The 13,578-nt window shown below is 37.2% G+C and overlaps 1 protein-coding gene across 3 annotated transcripts in view; it reads right to left on the bottom strand.

Moving 5' to 3' along the window:
* Window positions 1-728: 728 nt before the first annotated feature.
* Window positions 729-13,578, bottom strand: part of RAP1A (RAP1A, member of RAS oncogene family) — a 77,265-nt gene continuing 64,415 nt past the window's right edge. For all 3 annotated transcript variants that reach the window (XM_032594357.1, XM_030326431.1, XM_030326432.1), the window contains exons 5-8: window positions 11,429-11,569; window positions 9,673-9,816; window positions 4,804-4,919; window positions 729-1,425 (exon numbers count right to left, since the gene is read on the bottom strand). In XM_032594357.1, coding sequence (XP_032450248.1) covers window positions 4,833-4,919; window positions 9,673-9,816; window positions 11,429-11,569 — 372 coding nt within the window. In that variant the 3' untranslated portion in view covers window positions 729-1,425; window positions 4,804-4,832. The remainder of the gene's footprint in view (window positions 1,426-4,803; window positions 4,920-9,672; window positions 9,817-11,428; window positions 11,570-13,578) is intronic.

The following is a 13,578-nucleotide window of genomic DNA, read 5'->3' as shown; positions in this document are numbered from 1 at the left end:
CCCGAACAAGCTATTGTGCTCCTCTGTGGAGAGCACGTCAGTCATATATGGTCACCCTAGATTCATGTCCTCATTAAGCGCCATCTTTGTAAAAACAGAGAAAATTGGGAAGGAAAAGAAAAGCACCACTATACAGCCAGCTAAACTTTTAACTTAGCAATCGTTTCCACACTATGACTACTATACTATTTCACATGTAGTCGAAGCAAAAGCAAACTGACAACATTCTTGACATGCTTTTTCACTTTTTCCTACTTCTTTCAAATTCTTCAATCTATCATAAAGCAAATTTGAAAATTCTTTCATAACATTTCATTGGTGGGCTTCTACCCAACAAATTAACAATGACAAAAGGATTCCCCTGATGAAATGACAAGCTGTGGAAGATCTGAAATAGTAAAGTTAACCCCTGATACAGTATTAAACTTATTTTTACATATAAAAATAATACACAGTGGGATATTTTATTCAATAAGATACAATCTTTAAGATCAAGAGAGAATATACAAAACTATTCTATGTAGTCTGATGTGATTTGCTGTATAGTAGGAATAAATACATCTGGAACAGAAAGTGTGATGTCTGTTCTTAGAGAAACCAGCAATTACTGAGGGGTTTAAAGCCAAGTGGTGTGCAGGTACCAGGCATAAAAGCACACTGAAACAATGTGACCATTATAAAATAAAAGTCTTAAATCTATAAACAATAACAAAAACACACAAACCAAATGAAAATGTACTAAAATTTAATCATCCATAAAAGCTGTAATTTAATCTGACAGTAAAACACAAGAAGCAATATTAGAGTTGGTTTAGTATATTATATATTTTAGCTTTGAAAGCCATAGAAATCAGTTATCCCAGTTTTTTTTCCTATAAAAGACCCATTTTTCCAAAGCTTTATGCACAAACAATTTTAATTAGAATATAATGACAGAATGATATTTCATAATTTTTTAAATATAAAATGAAGTCAATGACTCAAAAAGTTATCTGCTGCAATGAGTTTGAGGGGAAATTTCATAATCTATATCATTACAGATATAAAGTATAATGGTTCAACTTTTTAGTGCTTGACAGGGAGGAATCATGATAAAAAGGTCAATATGAAATCATCTGATTATAGTAGCAATATCTAACATTTGAAATGCATCCATGCTCTTTTGTATAATCATATTAGAGTCAAGTATATTTATTTTCACATCTGTTATAACTGCTATTGCAAAGGAGAAATACTATTGTCTTATTTTCCAAGAGATATACACAGAGCAATTTTTTTTCTCCAGGGAGTTTGTGCAAACCAATACAAGATTTAAATTCTTCACATAATATATAAAACAGGAGAAGCCTCTTCATCAGATTTAATTTTTGAAGGTCTGGAATGCTGGCACTTCCCAATTAGGCAACAGTTCTTCATTCCTGTAATCTAGAACATCGAATAGATAGAGATATACATATATATACACACATATATATGTATACAGATACACATACATACATAGACATATGTATATACATATGTCTATGTATATATACATACATATACGAATATACATATACATACGTATACATACACACATACATATATATACGTATATGTGTATATATACGTATATATATGTATATGAATCTCTTGCGTCAGAAAATGGTAGTGAACGAGCAGATATTTAATAATATACAAAGAAACAGACTTTGGCTGATTGTTACTTGACAAATTATACTAAACAGCTACAGTAACAGGGCTATTTTAAACTCCCTTTAAAAATGTTTAAAAAATAGTTTGATTGCTTTCACAATCTGACAGTCCTGTCTGTAAAGCAGAAAACAGTGATTACTTTATTTCTATCCCATTATCATCTTATTTTTAAAAGTTCCTTTTCCAAAAAGGAAATGACACCTGTACATAAAAATTTTTTAACCATTTCAGTACTATAGAATATTAGGATTACCACTTCTTTTTTTTTAAGTTTATTTATTCTGAGAGAGAGAGAGAGAGAGAGAGAGGGAGGGAGGGAGGGAGGGAGGGAGGGAGATAACGAATAGGGGAGGGACAGAGAGGAAGAGACAGAATCCCAAGCAGTCCCCACACTGACAGCACAGAGCCCGACACGGGGCCTGAACTCATGAACTGTGAGATCATGACCTGAGCCGAGGTCAAGAGTCAGACGCTTAACCGACTGAGCCACCCAGTCGCCCAGGACCACCACCTCTAATACTGGACAGAAGAGAGGACACAGAAAGAGCTGATCCCCGTGTGCAAAGGTGGAAGACTCAACGTTAGTGGTACTGCTCAGTAGAAAAAAATTAGGTTAAAGAAAGAATTTCCTGAAAATGAATTTCTTCTCTCCTAGTCTTTAAAAATGGGACATATTGAAAAGAGATTAACATGCTTCAATACAATCTTGCTTAAAGGGTAAAGCCAGATAAACTGCCCTCAACATTCATGTACTCTTACTAAACATATATAGAACTACTTAAACGTACCCCCAACCTTTGTACTTTTTAAATGAGATCAACATGGCACTTCCAGTCTATAACCACTCTGTGATTTCTTTGCTCTGCCAAGTATTCCGATCACTAAAGAAATGACTTGTTATTTGTTATTATCCAACACCCACAGAGATCTCAGGTGACTTATTGAATATATTGTTAAGCTGAATTATATATCAAAGCCTAAGAATTTATGCAACAGGATGAAAGTCTTGTTTCCAGATCTAGGCCAAGATCTCTCGTCTAAGGTAAAACACAACATATGAAGGAATTTTCACAACAGGCCAGGAGACGGCACCTCTTCGCTTAAACGTAAGCTAAAAGAGATTTTCTGAGAACTGGAAATTAAACTAGGGTCAGCTAAGGTAATGGCATCAACAAGACAGCCAACTACAAGAGAGTTAAAGAATATAGATCAGAACAGGAACTGGAGTCCTCTTTTTCCTACCTGTGTACCCTTACCCAAACACACACACCAGCAAATTTTAAAATAATCACCTTCAGGGAGCTAATGATTTATAGTTATTGAATCAAGATTTCACTAAGAGCCTAAAGCAAACATTCGACCAGAAGCTATCTTTCCCAAATCCAAGTACCAAAGGCAAACCCCTGCTGTTTCCTTCTTTCTGCCCATTTTCCTCTACCTTCATTTAAGAAGGGGATGCAATTACTCAGTTGTTTCCCTGAAGAGAATGATTCAACCAAGTCTCTGAGGAAGCACGTGTTAGTTAATCTGGTGCTCTGAAAGAGGTAATCTGCTCAATGGACCCAAGAGACTTACAAAACAGTGTAACCAACTCTCAAGTGGGAACAGCAGACTTTCCTCTAACCTGACAAAATTAGTAATAGGCACATAACCAGCATTAAATTACATCATAAATCCACTTCATGAAAATATTCTTTTATGGTATGGTTTAAAGAGTTCATGAAGACAAAGCAGAAACTGTTCAGGGGATTTAATATAAATAGAGAAAAAAAACCCCAAATGGTCCCACAGGGCCTGGTTTCTCAATTGGTAGGCAGCTTCAATGCTGCCACTAATTTCTCTCCAATGGTTTCACTTAATGGAAACTTAAGTGGTACTTACTACTTAGAAGCCTACAGACAAAACATTTCAAAGAAGTCAACCTATACCTATAAAGAAATGACTACCACAACATACTACCACGTATCTAGTGGAACGGCTTGAGTTAAAAGACTGACAATATCAAATTTGGGGAGGATATGGAACTCATAAACTGCTACTAGACGCGTAAACTGGTACAACTACTTTGAAAACCTTTTTAGAAGTATCTACTAAAACTATCAGTTATATGGTATTAGACTGGCCATTTCATTCATACACACACACACACACACACACACACACACAAACACACCAAACAGAAATGATGCACATGTGAATAAAGACTCATGCAAAAATGCACAGAATTACCCATATTGGTTCTTGAAAAGAACCCAAATGTCCATTAGTAGCAGAATATATAAATATATTGCTAGTACAGTTACATGATAAAAATGAACTACTGCCATATGCAACAAGGATAATTCCCGAAAACATATTTTTAGTAAAAGTAGACATAATACTGGCTTTTCTAAATGTTAAGTTCAAAGAGACGCAAAACTATGATGTTAGGAATCAGGGTAGGGGTTACATTGGATAGGAATGACTTTTTTTTTTTTAACATTTACTTATTTTTGAGAGACAGAGAGAGAGCACATGAGCGGAGGAGGGGCAGAGAGAGAGAAGGAGACACAGAATCTGAAGCAGGCTCCAGGCTCTGAGCAAGCTGTGAGCACAGAGCCTGATGCGGGGCTCGAACCCACAAACCGTGAGATCATGACTTGAGCCGAAGTCGGATGCTCAACCGACAGAGCCACCCAAGCGCCCCATGGTAGGAATGACCATTATTGATACACACAGGGGTGTTCACTTTGAAATAATTAATCAAATGTGCACTTCAGCAATGTGTTTCAGAATGAACCATGTTCCACTTTAATGTGGCATGAATTTAGGAGTGACCCTGGATGCATTCTATTCATTCAAACACTATTTTTTGAACTCCCATTCTGTACCTGGCACTGGGGACACAGTGGTGAACAAAACATACATGGTCCTTGCCCTCCGACAGCTTCTTCTCACAGGGAGAAAGACAAATTATCAACAGATGAAGAGATCTACGAGCTATAGGTTCCATTTACAAGTTACAGAAACTGGAAATACCCTAACAGGTGGAACAGGAAGTGGTTTGGGTTGGGGAAAGCCCAAAATAAGAGCATGAGAAAGGCATCTGTTCTGCTTTTGGTACCTTACCTGGCTCAGAGCTGCTGCTTACTGTGGGTCTAAAGCAGCAGACATGATTTCTTTTTAGGCTTCTTCTTTTCCACTGGTGTTTTTCTATTTATCTGTCTGACCAGGTCATAAAATATCTAAATAGAAACAAGAAAAAAAGTCTTATTCAACAAACATTTGAGATCTTGCTCACAAAACAATCCTGGTTCTGTTAGATGTTATTTTGCTCTTGGATCTCTGTTTGTTGCTTTGTTTTTAATGGCAGGTTTCTTAGAGGCCCCAGGTGACCTCAGGGTAAAGCAGGACTCACCAATTTACCATAAGGGAAATACATGTACTCTAAGACATTCAATATCAACCTAAGAAAAAAAAATTAGTTGTGAAAAATATGGTAGTGAAGTTAAATTCTTCATGGAATCTTCTATGCTTCAAAACATATTAAGGGAATAGTTAATGCTCAACTTGAATCTTCACATTTACTTTATGGTTAGAAAACTTCAAATTCACACTAAGTTGCAAGAATAATACCAAGGACTGGTGTATATTCTTTACTCGGATGCACCAATGACATTTTGTCATGTGTACTTTATCATTTCTCTCTAGACATATTCTCTCTTATTTTCTACACCATTTGAGAGCACTCTGCATACAATGGGTCCTTAAATGGGTGAGTATGTACCTCCTAAAAACAAGGATTTTCTTATATAGCCATGTAGGTATCATGCTTACTACATTTAAGCACGGATATGTTACTCTGTATCATCTACACTGCAGATCCCAATCTTATCACTTATCCCAATAATGTCTTTTAGAGTACTTCCTTCTCCTCACCACCGCAAATGGATCCATCATCGGATCACATACTACATGTCATTTTAATCTTTTAAAATCAGTTCTTCAGCCTTCGTCTCTCATGACATTGTTATTTCTGAAAACTGATGGCTAGTAACTTTATAGAATTTCAGTTTGGGTTTGTCTGATGTTTCCTCATAATTAGATTCATGTTATAGATTTTGGGCTGTAATAGGACAAAAGAGATAATGTGTTCCTCTCAGGATATCATACGTAAAAAAGCACATGGTTTTCATTTGCCGCTTTTTGGTGATGTTAATTTTGGCTAAGGTGAAAAATAAAAAAAGTGTGTGACCACAATTTGAAGTGACAAATACATCTTCATTAAAACATTTCTATTAATACATCTTTTGGGTTCATTCTGGATGAAAAACGCAAGGCATCAAAGACAAAAATACAACAGTACTTATTTCACAGAAGCAGACTATTTTAATTCTGATGTATTTCTATGTTTCATAGTGCTAAGTATGCCAAAGTGTTGGAACAATTAAACAAATCAGCTGAATTTGGTTCTTTGCTATGAAATGCAAATACTCACAAATGACCTGGAATAGAAGCAAATACCGCAGAATCTCCTTACTATTACTGATTTGTGATAAATAGTGCTTGGTAGAAGTGTATCAAAAGGTCCTACCTTTTAGGGGCATTATAGGGACAAATGACACAATCTGAATATGCACTGAACATGGGCTGTGTGAATAACAATTTTCTTGATTTTAATAATTGTGTTGTGGTTGTGTAAGAAAATGTCTTTGATCTAAGAGTACAGACACTAACATATTTAGCAGTAAAGAAGTGTGATATATAAACACTGACAAAATGTTAACTGGTGAATCTGGAGGAAGAGTAAACAGAAATTCTTATTGTTCTTACATATTTTCAATAAATTTTAAAATATTTTTTAAATCATTGGTTTCCATTTCTTTCAGATGGTGCTCAGATAAAACAATTTCTATTTACTTTTTAAAATGGTCCTCAGATTAGAAGACTAAATCGTTAAAAAGAAAAAAAAAAAACTACTCAGTGATTTATCACAAAGCTATAAGTGATTCGTTTATATTTTTTTTCTTTCTGCTTTATCCTCCCCACTCCCATCTTCTTCAAACCATTCAACTTCTCTATTATCTTATTTCTAAGAAAGTTAAAAACACAGGCTATATGGACAAAATGGCAGTTTGTTTCACAACTCTGAAACCCTTTAAAAACCTAATGTGGAAAAGCCACAAACAGGTTCTCCTTTGTTCCCTAGCCTCAATGAAGAAGCTGTAAAATAAAAAATAAGTAAATGGATAAACTAAAATAGTCGAAGAATCAAAACCACACGTTTGTTCATGCCAGCAGTTCTGGGTGTCTGGGACTACACTGACTGATTTTGTAATAATATCCTCAACAACTTTGGCAAACACTGCCCACCTCACAGCCACGGCTGGTTATGTGATGAAGGCAAGTGCAAACTATAGTTAAGTATTTGGTTAGATATGCTCAGGGTCCTCAGCCTAGGTTCTTCCCCATTTCTCTGAACTACAGAAAAATCTAAAGGGAACACAGAGGAGTTCCTCAAACCCTCTGTCATTCTCAGTTGGGATGTCTTAATGTATTTCAAGATTATTATTCCAGCCTCAGCAAAGAACAACTAATTCTTGATTAAGACTGATGTGATTCTGGTATTGCTATGTCCTAGTTCCAGAACATACCAAAAATGGTGTGGATAAGAGTTAAAACACATATATTCTGATGTAGGTATCAGAGAATTAGAGGGCTACTTAGCCAAGCAGTATGTCCCCGTGTGATTTCAAATTTTTAAGTCCAACAGAAATCACTCATATATTTACAAAGCATTAGCTGTCGGAGGATAGCTGTTTCTATCAAAGGAACTCTGTAGCTGGATTATCAGGCTATAAAGAGAGAGACATTAAAAGAAACTCAAACATTATACTCTAGCATGAAATTTGTATGTCCCTCAAAAGAGTTAAGATCCTTAAAATAGCTAATCTATTCCATTTTGTTTTACTGCTTCCATTTTTGTCTAATAAAGCCTCACGTCGAGGGCTGACTGGAACAAGACTGTCCTGAAAAAGGACCTCTGCTGCACTGGAAACTGCACCCAGAGAGAGGTGCAGCAAGCGGCACGGGGGTTCCCACAAACATGGATGCTTAAAAGGTAAGGAACACCTCCTGTCTGCTGTGCTCACTGGACCCTGGCCCAACCCAGCCCCAGCTGAGCCCTATGAACTTGGTGGGTAGGTACCAGTGAGAGCGAGAACAGGGACAGCAAGGAGCCAGATCTCTAAGACCAATCATCCTGCAGATGGTGACCCTGCTCTACTGTTTCCCTATCCAAGCTCATGCATCAATCCTAATGCTTTTTATCTCAAAGTGCTTTTTTTGAGAAAAGACTGCACTAAAACTTAAAATTTTATGAGCCACATTTTTCAAAATAACATCTGTGAAGCTGTAATTCCACAACAGAGAAAGTTGAAGCTAAAAGCATATCATACTTCCTTTTTGTTTACTTGGCAGTGAAAAAGAAATGACAGGTGAAGATCTCACTAGGACTTGTTCTCCACTAGGAGGTAAATTTTAGGGCAGGAACAGTGTCTGGATGACTACTACCCCAATGCCTAACACACTGCCAGACACAGAGGCACACAATAAATGAAATTTATCAATTCTTATGTGCTTATAAAAATTGGTTTTACCTGTAAGAGCAAGCTTTGACATTCTTGGTTATTTGAAAACAGGATTTGCAGCAAGCTTAATTTTTTTGCCTGTCAGATGTTGAAAGTAACTCAGTCATTTTAAAACTCAGACAACAGTGGGGCGCCTGGGTGGCTCAATCAATTGAGTGTCTTACTTCAGCTCGGGTCATGATCTCCCGGTACGTGAGTTTGGGCCCCGCATAGGGCTCTCTGCTGTCAGCACAGAGCCCGTTTCAGATCCTCTGTCAATGTCCCCCCCGCCCCTCCCCCTGCTTGCACTCTCCCTCTCAAAATAAATAAATATTAAAAAAAAACTCAGACAGTAGTCCACAACTATAATAATATTAAGTCAACGAAAAGTGACCTACAGAAGCAAAGGCCAGAGAGGAATAGCAAACGCACAGGATGCGGATAACCTAATGCACTCTCAACTCTCACCCATGTTGTAAATGAACTGAATTCTGCCTGATTGCCTGTGATGCCACAAATGACCAGCAAACTGGCAAGTGAAGACTTTTGCACTACTGTGGAAGAAAGAAGCCTACTCTGGTTTTTGTTTTTGTTTTTTTAAAAAAGCTTATGTTAAAACTAACAGATGCAAAGACAATCTCTTAAATTTTGGTTGGTTGGTGGGGGCAGGTGGACCTGGGCTGATCTTTTAGGGATCCAGTAGGGTATTGGATTTACACCCAGGCAGGCGGGTGTACTTGTTAAGCATTCCTGTCACAGCTATGTTCTCAAGATAGTGGAAAGCTTGAGTCATGGACAAAAAAAGCCTTGTGCACCTGCTGTATCAGGCCTCAATGACTGGGTGAACTACAGTTCCATATCCATGCCCCCAAAACCTCCTTTTGAGTCAGAAACCAAAGGAAAGCAGGACTCAAAACACCCAACTCTGTGATATCCATGAGGTAATAACTGTATAAGTTGATAAGCTCAATAACTACTTTGATTTTTGTATTTTCCTACTTGACTTTACAACCTCTTCACACACATGTGCATAGGTAACTGTTACAATACAAGGGTAATATGACACTTCTCACCTACCGCCTTCTGGCATATCATTCAGAAGCTTAGTGGGACTTTAAACACATTGTTTAACTTAAACTTTCTCTATGCCGATAAGGTAAACATAAGTGTCCTCATTAGTCATCAAAGTGATGTTATGCAAGTGAAGGAATATGGTTTCTAGCAATTACCTAGAGTTCTGTATACACTGACAGAATCAAGACTGCTTAGAACAAAATTTTTTCTTCAAAAAACTTGGTTTTGGCTGTTAACTTAAAAGAAAGGTAACTAAAAAGGCACTTTTTTGTGCTGCCTAGCAGATGTAGGTTACCTCATTAACGTTGATCTTTGACTTTGCAGAAGATTCTAAAAAGGCACAGTTACACCACTGTCTTGCTAAATTCTGACCCTGTTCTTTGCCAACTACTCGCTCATCTTCCAGGTCACATTTATTGCCAACCAAAATCATTGGAACCTGTGGGAAGGACAAAACATAATATGAGCACTAGCATACTTGTTACTCTTCTAAGTAAGCAACTACCTGTCACCAATTGAAATGGATTAATTAGGATCGTAAGCTTCACCAAGTACTTAAAGAAATAATATGTACTGTACGCGTATTGAGGGAAAGAAGGTAGATGGAGGGAGAAGAGACAGAAAAAATATGGAAGAGATCCTACTATGCTCACTTGCTAAATTATTTTAAGGCTATAATCGCAACAGTGTCATGTGGACTACTACTAATAGCTGAATTCCAAGTACAAAAATCTGAAGGGAAAGGCAGCTCCTGCAATACAGAGAAGAATGTCTCCACTGGTCCTAAGCGTGGTTTAAGTGCTTCACCTCACAGGTCCAACGAACACCAGAAGTAGTGGCAAGACAACCCAAGCGACAGGTTCTACTTCTGTATCTGACGTCCAGATTTGAAGACCAGTTTAGGTGAGATGTTAAAAAAGGACAAACAATAAAAATACAGCCACGAAGCAGCTACGCCTTCCCTTTCTCCCCATGCCAGAAATGCTGTCCCAACTGCCAATTAAACAAGTCGCTAACAAACTGTGCAACGTCCTTAGATAAAAGGTGGCCACAGAACAAAGTCATCTGTGAGGTGATGGACACTACACCCAAGAAAGGACTGAAGGCACACGTGGATCTTGTGTCCCAAACAGACAATCATCACAAGTCAGGCGAAACATACTAGACCTACAGCTCCATCTTTTTCAGTTATTACACGGAATAAAGAGGTTCACATTACCCGAGTTCAGTGATTTGCATGTAATTGCCTACGAAAACAGAAGTCTCTTCGATAAATTAGTCATGGCAAAGAAGAGAACTATTCATTAGGTTACGGTTGGTAATGAGTCATATGGTAGAAATCCCTTCTGCCTACAGTATTACCCAAAGTTGAGGTCCTGAGCAGGTGCATATGTTCCCATTAATAATGAGAGAGAACACAGGAAAACAGAAAGAAAGGTACACATGAAATTTTATATCCCAATTTAGACAACTGAAAAGGAACTCTCTGTAGTTCAAAACTGAGGTAAACATGTAAAGTATGTATTTCATCTTTGCAAAAAGGTACAACAGCAATGATGCCATTCATCAAATAAGAATTCTATAACAAAAATAAAATGTACAAAATATAAAAATGCAGCTAATGAAAATCCTCAACATAATTCAAAGGAAAACACTGTAAGTAAAAACTACCAACAGAATTTTAGAAATGGAACATACCACTATGGTTCTCACTAATGTTCTCTGAACACTGTTTCTGACATAACTACCACCTTTCAAAGCTCAACTCGAGTCCCCCACTTCTTCTACCAAGTATTCTGACTCCTCTTCCTTGCCTACTGCATTTATTAACACACAGCACAATGAGCACTTTACCATACATGCCCTGCTTTTCTAACTATCTTAGCATATAATTTACAAGTAAATTTAGAAAGTTGTAAAAATTTTCTGATCACAGGGACTCTTTTAGGTATGTGGTAGATACCCTCCAAATCCTCTTAACAGAAAAACAGACACTTTTTATTTGGCCACAGAGAAAGAGCAGTATGTCTTATAGAGAGAAATATACTTACATCTTCTGTGTCCTTAACCCGTAAAATCTGTTCCCTCAGGTCCTGTAAGTCATTAAACGTGGACTGAGCTGTGATAGAATATACTAGTGCAAACCCTTGGCCATTCTTCATATACAAATCCCTCATTGCTGTAAATTGCTCCTATAATAAAAAAAAGTGCAATTATAAATATGATTTCTTGAGTGAATACTAGAACAATTTATATCAGAATAATCACAAAAGTGAGCTACTGAATTTCTTCCTACACGTTATCATGATAGGAAACCTAAGACCTATTTTACAGTTTCTAGAAACTGAGGTGAATGTTCTTGTTCCCTACTTACATGACTAGAAACCATGACAATGAACTGAAGAATCAGAAGGGAGATCTTAAACCACTTTAACACGGTTTTTCTGTCATTTAGAAAACTGTATGTAGGTCCCTTTTACATATAGATCCTAATTAAATTATTTTGATGCTACTAAAGATGACCTCCAAGAAGTATTGCTAGAAAAGAGAAGTCCCAAGTACTGAATCCTTAGGGTCTCCAATACTAAGGGGTTGGGAGATGAAGACGAATCAGGAAAAGAGACTCAGGACTAACCAACGAGAGAGGGAGAAAGCTAACCAAGTGTTGCTTCCTGGAAGCCAAACGAATACAATTTGTACAGAGGATAGTGATCAACTGAGTCAGTTGCTGAAAAGTCCAAGGGAGCTGAGGATACATGCAGAGGGCGGATCATGAATAATGACAGTCCACCACAGACTTGAATCGATGTGAAAAGGGGGTTAGGATATGAGGATGATCAAAGATGATGGGATAAACGTACTGCAGGTTCCAGGGAAGTTGAAGGTATAAAAGGAAGTGAGAAGGAAAAACAAGAGGTGGTGAGTGGAGAGAGGGATGCTTGAAAATAAGATGAAGGCTGTATCACAGTTATTGGTAATCACATAGTTTAGGGAAGACCATGGGCGTGAATAGCTGAAGCAGCACGGAGATCAAGACACTAATAGACCGGTGTACCTGGGTGGCTCCGTGGGTTGAAAAAAAGGAAAGAAAAGACACTGACAGGCCAAGGGAAATGGATCATCTATAATGCCATATAGATTCTATTTGGATACTAAAATCACCAAGAATTCTAACTGAAGCAGCGATGGAGAGAGTGAGCCAAAATCTTCAAGGAGTAAGGAGTAATCTGGGACACGATTAATGAACATCAACTACTTTCCAAGCTTCATGCAAGGCCCTGGGGACACAGACAACTAAGATACTGGAGAAAGATATCTCCGGTAAAGAGCTTCTTAATTTGGACAAGAGGAAGAAAAAAGAATCCTCGCACAGTTGTGGAGGTGATGAATGGGGTAAGTATTCTTTAACTTTTGGGGTGTCTGGGAACACAGGGGAATGACTGCTGATTCAGAAGCTAAGGAAACTGGGGAGATGGAATTACAAAGGGGGAGACAGTGAGTCAGCAGATCTAAGAAAGATGTAGTTCTAATGATCCCAAGCTTTCTCCTGGAATCAAGACCCATTTTCCCACAAAAGAATGGAAACATACAGTTTAATTAGTATTACAACTGCTCCAGCCTACTTACATGCTTTTCCTAATGACATAAAACTTTATCATCTACGAAATTGTTTGGAAAATTTGTGCTAAATTTTAAACAACTTATAACATTTAAGAATAGCATCCATTTTAAAGCTTAGAATTGCCTAACAGGGAAAGTCTATATATATGTAAATGGAGAAAAAAAAAATCGCTTAATGTGTGCATTATTTTGTGGCAGTATAACAGGAAATCATCAGTAATTAATAACAAAATTATACAGGAGATGACAAAGGAAGGCAATGAAAATAAAAGCAAATTCTTGGAGCTCATACTATATAATAGGCATTGTGCCAAGTGATTTATAATCATTATCTCATTTGATCATTATAAGCATGCTATGATATACTAATGTCATTATACAATACTCATTTAAAGAGGAGAAAAATGAGGCTCAAAATAATCCTGAAGATTTTTGTCAGATTTTCTGTCACCAGCCCCTTGGAATGTTAAAATGCTAATAAAAAAGCAAAAACAATTCTGATAAAAAATAGTGACTATGGTGCCAAGAGACAGATTCCTACCTTAGGTAGGAATGAACCCAGAGAAATACCTACCTTAAT

Source organism: Lynx canadensis, chromosome C1 (genome assembly GCF_007474595.2).
Source record: "Lynx canadensis isolate LIC74 chromosome C1, mLynCan4.pri.v2, whole genome shotgun sequence".
Lineage (NCBI taxonomy): Eukaryota > Metazoa > Chordata > Mammalia > Carnivora > Felidae > Lynx > Lynx canadensis.
The sequence above is the reverse complement of the archived record's forward strand: the minus strand, read 5'-3'. Positions and strand labels throughout refer to the sequence as shown.